General features: G+C 34.9%; 1 protein-coding gene across 1 annotated transcript; it reads right to left on the minus strand.

Moving 5' to 3' along the window:
- Window positions 1–2,447: 2,447 nt before the first annotated feature.
- On the minus strand, window positions 2,448–9,116 carry LOC127935090 (3-oxo-5-alpha-steroid 4-dehydrogenase 1). Its single transcript, XM_052532689.1, has 5 exons — window positions 8,688–9,116; window positions 7,495–7,661; window positions 6,617–6,718; window positions 3,666–3,816; window positions 2,448–3,144 (listed from the first exon to the last, which is right to left on the minus strand). The coding sequence occupies exons 1-5, from the start codon at window positions 8,996–8,998 to the stop codon at window positions 3,078–3,080; spliced, it is 798 nt and encodes a 265-aa protein (XP_052388649.1). The 5' UTR covers window positions 8,999–9,116; the 3' UTR covers window positions 2,448–3,077.
- Between the last annotated feature and the right edge of the window lie 23 nt (window positions 9,117–9,139).

Consider the following 9,139-nt stretch of genomic DNA (forward strand, 5'->3'; position numbering starts at 1 on the left):
TATTGATGCATCTAGATTCTTATATATATATATATATATATATATATATATATATATATATATATATATATATATAATTTTCTAATTAGGTTTTCAAAACACCAACACAAAAATAAACCACAACAAAGAAACAAAACCAATATAAATATTGCAAGTAGGTTATCCACATTAAATACCATATTAAAAAGTAAAAAAAAAAAAAATCATGACACCAGGACTCAATTTAATAATAATAAAAATATATAAATGAACAAAATAATCATATTTCCATAAGGGTGTTGCTAAATTAATGTCAGTCATTTCTGAAGACCAAGGCGAGGGAGTGGTCATGGTGAAACTTCCAAACATTTGTTATCTCTGAAAAGCCCTGAATGTGCTCTGTACAGGACGTCCAGACTAAAACTGTGACGTGGAGGTTCTCAGAGAAATTCACTAAAGTATAATGCCCTCTATTGAGGACAAAAGTCTATTTCCTGTCTCAGGAAGATACACATAGCCTATAGGCCTATTACTTTGTTAAATATTGGGGAAAAGCCCAACAATAATTTATTTATTTTTTTTACATATGTAACAAAGCTGTTTACTTGATGACACAGATGCAGGATGTGTTAGACAATCAAGCAAACAGAATCTGTTGACAATTATTGAGGGAAACACTGGAGAAAAAAGCTCCATATTTTTTCATTATAAATTATGCAATTCACTGCTTTATTGGTTTGTCAAAAAAAGAGGCCCAAATCAACCTTTTAATGCTAAACACAGTTCAATAAATTCTTAAAGAAACTATATGAAACTGAAAGCAATGTTGATTGTACTATGAAAAGTGTGCAGCAATGTAAAGGAAGTAAAACAAATTCATGATCCAATTTTAAATCAATTCATCTTCACAAATAATGAAAATAAATAAAAAACCTAATCAGCAGGTAGCAAAACCGTTACTTTTTGAAACCTAAAAGTGAAACCTAATGGTTAAATGCCATCGTGCTTTCGAGGAAAGAACAGGCTGTGTTGATGATAAATCATAATCTGGCATGATGAAGAAGAAAGCAGTGAAAAGTTCCTCCCACTCTGCCTTCAGCTCACGTGCAGCATGTGTGAGACGAGGGAAGCCCGGCACGCTCTGAACACTGAACACTACATGCAGAGGAGGTTAATCCATACAGCAGACGGCAGAGCTGCTAGTCTTGAATGATGAGTCTTTTGCATGCTTCTACATCACTCATGCTTCTACATCACTCATATTTCTCCAAAGAACGGCCGGACAGATATCTCACTCCCAGACATGACACCTCCATCAGCTCCAGACTGACCATCAACATCTGAGCTGAATCAACTAAAGGATCTTTTGAACTTCACTGTTAATAAATGAAAGCAGGAATACACTGGTGACTTTTGGAATGATTAAGAAGTTTCTTATACGCTCACAAAGTCTGCATTTACTTGATAAAAATACTATAAAAAATGAAATATTATTACAATTGATGACAAAGCTTCATTTTCAGCATCACTCCTCCAGTCTTCAGAAATCATTCTGATGTGCTGATTTGCTGCTCAAGAAACATTTCTAATTATCATCAATCTTGGAAACAGTTGTGCTGCTTAATATTTTTAGAAAGTTAATTAAACAGGATTTATTTGATATTGATGACATCATATAGTAAATGTCTTTACTGTTACGTTTGATTAAAATAATGCATCTGTGCTTAATAAAAGTATTAACTTCATTTGTTGTTATAACTGCCCTAAACATTTGAATGGCATGCATAACAGTTTCCATAAAAATATTAAGCAGCACATTCATAATAATAATAATAATAATAAGTGTTTTTTAAGCATATTAGAATGATTTCTGAAGGATCGTGTGATACTGAAGACTGGAGTATTGATGCTGAAAATTCATCACAAGAATAAATTCGATTTTTAAATATATTAAAATGGAAAACATTTATTTTAAATTATAATAATATTTCAAAATATTTTAGAGTTTTAATGTATTTTTTATCAAATAAATGCAGACTTGGTGAACATAAGAGACTTCTTTCAAAAACATTTTATATATATATATATACAGTGTATAGGTGTGTAAAGCAATCTAAGGCATTTGATTAAACAAACACACACACACACAAAGAGCTGAACTAATATGATACTTATATGTCCTTCCACATTCCAGAGTAAATGAACTCAACCACTTTCACTGCTGACATACAACACATAACTCTAGCCATACTTTGTACATTACGCCTGAAGGTATTATGAGAGCCCACCTGCTGCATGTCAAAACATGTCAGCGATGGTATATGATGACGTTACAAACATAACTTATATACAAAAACAGCTGTAGCTTTTTGGATTGAGTTGAAATTGTGACAGTGTTGTTGTACACTGAATGTAGAAAAGACAGTATTATGATAATACCACCACGATGTGCATGATCTATACATACATTATGTGTCTTACAATGAAGTATAAAAGCAAAACAAAACAAATTTGACATATAAATAGCTATAGCTGTCCTTTTAAGGCAAGGTATGCAGTTCTTTTTCTTTGAGAGCAGCACTCGCTCTTGGGATACTTCTGGTTATTGATCTTAATACTTCATTTTGACAGCTTCATACACTGATCCCACTGCCCCTGAAAGATCTTGGTAAACATCAGGGGGAAAAAAGTGTTTGGCAGAAGGTGCATTTAGTTGTGCGTTTGTTAAGAAGGAATCGACTGGATGATGTATGGTAACGACAAATTATGACATCCAATTATAAATCCATACTATGTTATGACAGCATATTTGCACAATGTGCCCCTGTTAAAATTAATTCAATTTAATTTCTTAAACCTTATAAACAGTAAACCTTTGGGGGGTAAAAGATTGATGCATAAATCAGTAAACACAATATGAATTTTAAATTGAAATCTCCTTTCGTAACATTTAAACATATTTTATTTCTCATTTATTCACATACAGCAGAGTTTTTTTATTATCCATGAGTATCTTGATTTTTTTCTTCTTCCGTTTTGAGTCCAAACTGACAGAATATTGTTTCTGTGGGAGTGTGGTGGCTGGGTTTACCACATGATCAGAGAACAAATGGTATTAAAGCTTTCCTTGATTTCGGATAGTCTTCAAATTTTGTGAGATACCACCTGTAAAATGAAATTACATAGATACTGATGTCATCATACAATAAAAAAATATTTATGGGTAAATCAGTCTAGAACATGCCAAGTCATATATAAAGGAAATAATTCAAAAGTTGAATTTGAATTAATTAAATAAAAATGATTTAAGTGGTTAAATGTGTATATACAGTAGTTATTTTAGTATCACTGAGATAATATTATACTATTTAATAATATTTAGTATTAGTTATATTTTGTTTTTAGTCTAATTTCAGTTAATGTTTCAGTAATGCGTTTTTGTCATTTTTAAATACGTCTATTTCACTTTTATTCAAAAGTTAAAAAAACAACATCAACAACAAAATGATTAAAAATCCAGAAATATTACAGCAGTGAGAATATGTGGGGAAAACACAAATGTCACAATGTAATTTGTGCTAAAACAGGCTTCATCTTTTCTTTTGTTTATATTAGAATAATTATTTCATATGATTCTTGAATGAATTATGACTCAGAATGCATCGTTTCATACAGTAATAACTTACTTGTGGTGGGCCATTCCTCTGCTGGACAGCACAATTAAAGTGAAGAGAGCAAAAGCTGCACTATGGATCGAATGACCAGCCAGAGCGAATCCAGCCCATTCCACGATCTCCCCAAAGAAGTTTGCTCCTGATACATACTCAAACATGCCCCCTACGAACAGAAAATAATGATGAAGAGAAATTTGAACAAAGCAATAAGAAATAACTTCAAGTTTGTTTCAAAGCAAAGAAATTGCATCACATGAGTCTTATTAAGTGTGAATCCATCTGATTAGCATGTTGCCTGGTTTAAATGTGTCAGAACTGAACAAGCCTTTGGATCTTAAAGGGTTAGTTCACCCAAAATTGAAAATTTGATGTCTATCTGCTTACCCCCAGGGTATCCAAGATGTAGGTTACTTTGTTTCATCAGGAGAACACAAACAGAGATTTTTAGCTCAAACCATTGCAGTCTATCAGTCTTATAATGTAAGTGAATGGGAATCACGGCTAAAACATACAATAAAAAAAATAAAATAAACCCTGTGGCTCGTGACGATACATTGATGTGTAAAGACACAAAACTATCGGTCTGTGCAGGAAACTGAACAGTATTTATATAATTCTTTACCTCTGATTAACGCAATGTCCGAACTGTTAGACGTGTCCTGAGCGCGTTCTTAAGCAGCAGGCGCTTGAGGGTCTTCTTCTCGGTTTAAGGCTGATAGCAGCCTTATTAGTGCATTACCGCCACCTATCTCTTAAATGGACCGTTTACACCTATCTACGATCTCAATGAGTAGTGTCAAAGGTGAAATAGGGAGCCCCAAGTTTTGTTTTTGTTTTATTATATGTTTTAGCTGTGATTCCCATCCACCTACATTATAAGACTGATAAACTGCAACGATTTGAGCTAAAAATCTTGGTTTTTGTGCTCCTGAAGAAACATACAGTAGTCACCTACATCTTGGATGCCCTGGGGGTAAGCAGGTAAACATCACATTTTCATTTTTCAACTATCCCTTTAAACAACTTTGACATACCATTCATTTTGGCTAAACAATGTAATCTATAACTCATTTCATTTCTGTGACATTTTCTGTATTGTACATCTAGTGTTTTTTTTTTTTTTTTTTTTTTGATAACACCGCGTGAAGCTGTGATGTCAGACAGCATTGAAACATCTTTCCTTAAAAAAAAAAAAAAAAAAAAAAAAAGGACAGAGAGAAGAACGTATGTGAAGTAAGAGATGACCGCATTTGCATCCTGTGTGTACTGGAAAAGAGACAGAAGTGGATGTCACAAACTATTAGCATCTCTGGAGCAGGCTGGTCCTGACAAGCTGCTGAGGCAATAAGGCACGAACATAAAGGGCATCTATTTTTATTTTCTTTCAGAGGCAAAGCCAGATTCAAAGGAGAACAGATTTGTTTGCATTTCATTAACACTCAACGTCTTAGCACTGACCACCCATCTGAGCTGACAGCGCTGAGCTGCATGTGCTTTGGTTCAAATGATTTGTGTTCTGTTCTGAATACTCTTGAACACATATGTATATTGGTACCAAATTTTACAAATTTATGAATATTCGTATATTGTGATAAATTCAAAAGCCTGTTTCTAAAATGTAAAATTGCATGATGCTGTTACTCGAAGTGACATGTTACTCCATTTCAATATAAGATTTTAGGCCACACTACCCACTCAAACACATTTCCAATTCATAACCGACTGGCAAGAGCAGCTTCAAAATCCTCAGCACTTATCTTGCTGGATCTGTCTGCTGCTTTTTACGCCATTAATCACCAGATTCTGCTGTCCACCCTCAGAAAGATGGGCATCTCTTGAATCAAACTCCTGTGGTTTAAGTCCTACCTCTCAGATAGATCCTTCAGGGTGATTTGGAGGGGTGAGGTTTCTAAGTCACAACAAAGTGCTACTGGGGTTCCTCAAGGCTCAGTACTTGGACCACTTCTCTTCTCCATCTACATGAAGTCATTAGGATCTGTCATTCAGAAGCAAGCCTTTTCCTATCATTGCTATGCTGATGACACTAAACTCTACTTCTCATTCCAACCAAATGACCCGACGGTAGCTGCTCGCATTTCAGCCTGTCTGAGTGACATTTCTAGCTGGATGAATGACCATCACCTTCAGCTCAACCTTACTAAGACAGAACTGCTTGTGGTTCCAGCTAACCCATCGTTTCATCACAACTTCTCTATACAGCTGGGTTTGTCAATGATAACTCCTTTCAGGACAGCCAGAAACCTAGGAGTTGTGCTGCATCATCAGTTAAGGTTCACAGACCATATTGCTACAATGACCCGGTCCTGCAGATTTGCCTTATACAACATTAGGAAGATTAGACCCTTCCTGTCAGAGCAAGCCACCCAACTTCTTGTCCAAGCTCTTGTTCTCTCCAGACTGGACTATTGTAATGCTCTCCTGGCGGGCCGTCCTGCATGTACTGTCAAGCCTCTGCAAATGACCCAGAATTCAGCAGTGAGGGTTGTCTTCAATAAGCCAAAAAAAGCTCATGTTACTCCCCTCCTCATCAGGTTACACTGGCTACCAGTAGCCGCTCGCATCAAATTCAAGGTACTGATGCTTGCCTACAAAACGACTACTGGCACGACACCAATATACCTAAACTCACTAGTTCAATCTTATGTGCCCTCCTGAAGTTTGCGCTCTGCAAGTGAACGACGCCTTGTGGTGCCATCCCAAAGAAGTTCAAGATCACTCATGGACCTTTTCCTGGACTGTGCCCAGCTGGTGGAATGACCTCTAAATGAGTCTTTACTCATTTTCAAAAAACATCTAAAGACTGTTGTTGTTCTCTTGTTGGTCTGATTGCTGATATTGTTCTCATTTTCTAAGTCGCTTTGGATAAAAGCATCTGCTAAATGATTAAATGTAAATGTAAATGTAAATAACCGGTGCTGTCAGCCTGATAATCGCTGTCTCACCTCTAGGTATCTTATAGTCGGTCTCTCCAGGCTTACGGAGGTTCCTGAGAATATGATCGGAGTGCATATTAATGATCCATCCCAGGAACCACATACAAGACCCTGAAAAAACATCATTCAGAATAAGAAAGAGATCTTATGCTCACCAAGGCAAAATACAGTAATATTGTAAAATATTACTACAATTTATTACAATTTAAATGAACGGTTTTCTATTTGAATATATTTTAAAATGTAATTTATTCTTGTGATGCAAAGCTGAATTTTCGTCAGCATCATTACTCCAGTCTTCAGTGTCACATGATCCTTCAGAAACCATTCTACTATACTGATCTTATATGCTGCTTAATATATTTGTGAAAGCGGTGATGCATTTTTCAGGATTTTTTAAATAATACAAACTTCAAAAGAACAGCATTTAAACAAAGAAATTGAAATCATTTTTAAAAAGTTAAATGTTGCATACAATTTAATGCATACTTGCTGAATAATAATTTATTTGAAAAAGATATATATAAAAAATAAAATATATGAATATAAAAAGATCAATCTAAATGCTAATACGGTTGTGTCAAGATGATATATTTGAACTATACTGTAACAAAATGATTATTATAAAGGCCTGCAGGGAATACAGATGAATACTGGGAATGTCTAATGTTCGGTCCACCATGACAGAGAGATGACCGATATCTCTACCCTGCAGTGGTCAACGTTACAGTAATCAGCAAAGTGAATGCAATGTGTTCGGAGATGGATGAATTCCAGCATCAGCTCTTAACCAATTATAGAAACGTCTAAAGATCTGATATGAAAGGGAACAAGCAAAAATGATGGAAATGACATTATACACTGAATATGTACTCACTAGCACCTACCTGTGATGAAACAGGGATGTATAACCCAACCAGGTGGGTAATCTGCATAGTGACTCAGGTATCTTGCCTGCAGGTACCCATTATAGATGCAGAAGACAAAGGCCAGGACAAACGAGATGAATGGTGTGGGTTTCCCTCCTTGAATTAAAAATGGGTAGATGAGGGACCTGTGAGAAATACATGCTTCAGTTCAAGTTAAAAATACACACTGCTGTTCAAAAGTTTAATGTGTTTTTAAAATGTCTCTTCTGCTCATCAAGGCTGCATTTATTTGACCAAAAATGCAGAAAAAGCAGTAATATTGAGAAATATTATTATCATTTAAAATAATGGTTTTCTATTTCAATATCATTTAACATGTAATTTATTGCTGTGATGTAAAGCTGAATTTTCAGCATCATTTCTCCAGTCTTCAGTGTCACATGATCCTTCAGAAATCATCAATATGCCGATTTATTATCAATGTTGGAAACAGTTGTGCTGCTTAAAATTATTTGGAAGTGTGATACTTATTTCAGGATTATTTGATGAATAAAGTTAAAAAGAAAAGCATTTATTTAAAATAGAGATCCTTTCTTACAATTTAAGTCTTTATTATCACAATGAATACATAAATAAAATAAAAAAGTTTAACGGTAGTGCATATTGTTACAAAATATTTCTATTAGGAATAAATACTGTTATTTTTAACTTTTTATTCATCAAATAATCCTGAAAAAAGTATCACAAGTTTAAAAAAAATTGTAATAAAAATAGCAATAAGTGGCAAAAGTGTTGCCAACATTGTTAATAAATCAACATATTAGAAGGATTTCTGAATGATCACGTGACACTGAAGACTGGAGTAATGATGCTGACGAAAATTCAGCTTTGCATCACAGGAATAAATTACATTTTAAAGCATATTAAAATAGAAAACCATTATTATAAATTGCAATAATATTTCACAATATTACTGTTTCCCCCCCTGTATTTCTGATCAATTAAATGCAGACATAACGAGCAGAAGAGACTTCTTTAAAAACATCACAAAACTTACTGATCCCAAACTTTTGAATGGCAGTGTATATATAGTGTATAAAATAACCACTTGCAGGGGATATTTAGTTATTTGCTCACGCATGTCCATATGTATATACATATTTAATATTATTATTATTATTTATGAGTTATATAACAAGGAAAAATCCCACCTTTGCACATAATGGCATAAGAACATGAGCAGAAGTAATTGGTTGGGCAGGTGCATTATCTTTGCACATGGACTCCACAGCAACAAACTCACAGGAAGCAGAAAAGCCGGCAGCTCCTGAACGAACCAGGCTACTCTGACATTCACAGGAAACCCATACCTGCTGGATGCATATCTGCCATAGGGGACGTGCTCAAAGAGTAAAGTCACCTGGGTTATGATTGCCATAACCATCATCAAGTACGACAAGCAATCCAAAACATACAGCTCTTGTTCCTCCGAGGAAAATAAAGTCTTCAGAAGAGCGTCCATAATTGCTAATCGAAATACTACTTCGGTAGAAGAAAGGTTCGAGTATTATTTTGTAACTCGTTCACAAAACAAACTGACCCTATGTAGGCAAACCCCGCCCATCGCAACATTAGTCTGGCCAATCAATAACAGTGGTAGGCG

This window comes from Carassius gibelio, chromosome A19, assembly GCF_023724105.1.
Source record: "Carassius gibelio isolate Cgi1373 ecotype wild population from Czech Republic chromosome A19, carGib1.2-hapl.c, whole genome shotgun sequence".
Classification (NCBI taxonomy): Eukaryota; Metazoa; Chordata; class Actinopteri; order Cypriniformes; family Cyprinidae; genus Carassius; species Carassius gibelio.

Excerpts from the sequence above, each read along its gene's own strand:
- LOC127935090 (XM_052532689.1), bottom strand. The coding sequence starts at position 8,998 with ATGGACGCTCTTCTGAAGACTTTATTTTCCTCGGAGGAACAAGAGCTG. Across the intron at positions 6,719-7,494 it reads ACATCCCTGTTTCATCACAG|GGTCTTGTATGTGGTTCCTG; the intron begins GTAGGTGCTAGT and ends ATGTTTTTTCAG. Across the intron at positions 3,145-3,665 it reads AGAGGAATGGCCCACCACAA|GTGGTATCTCACAAAATTTG; the intron begins GTAAGTTATTAC and ends TTCATTTTACAG.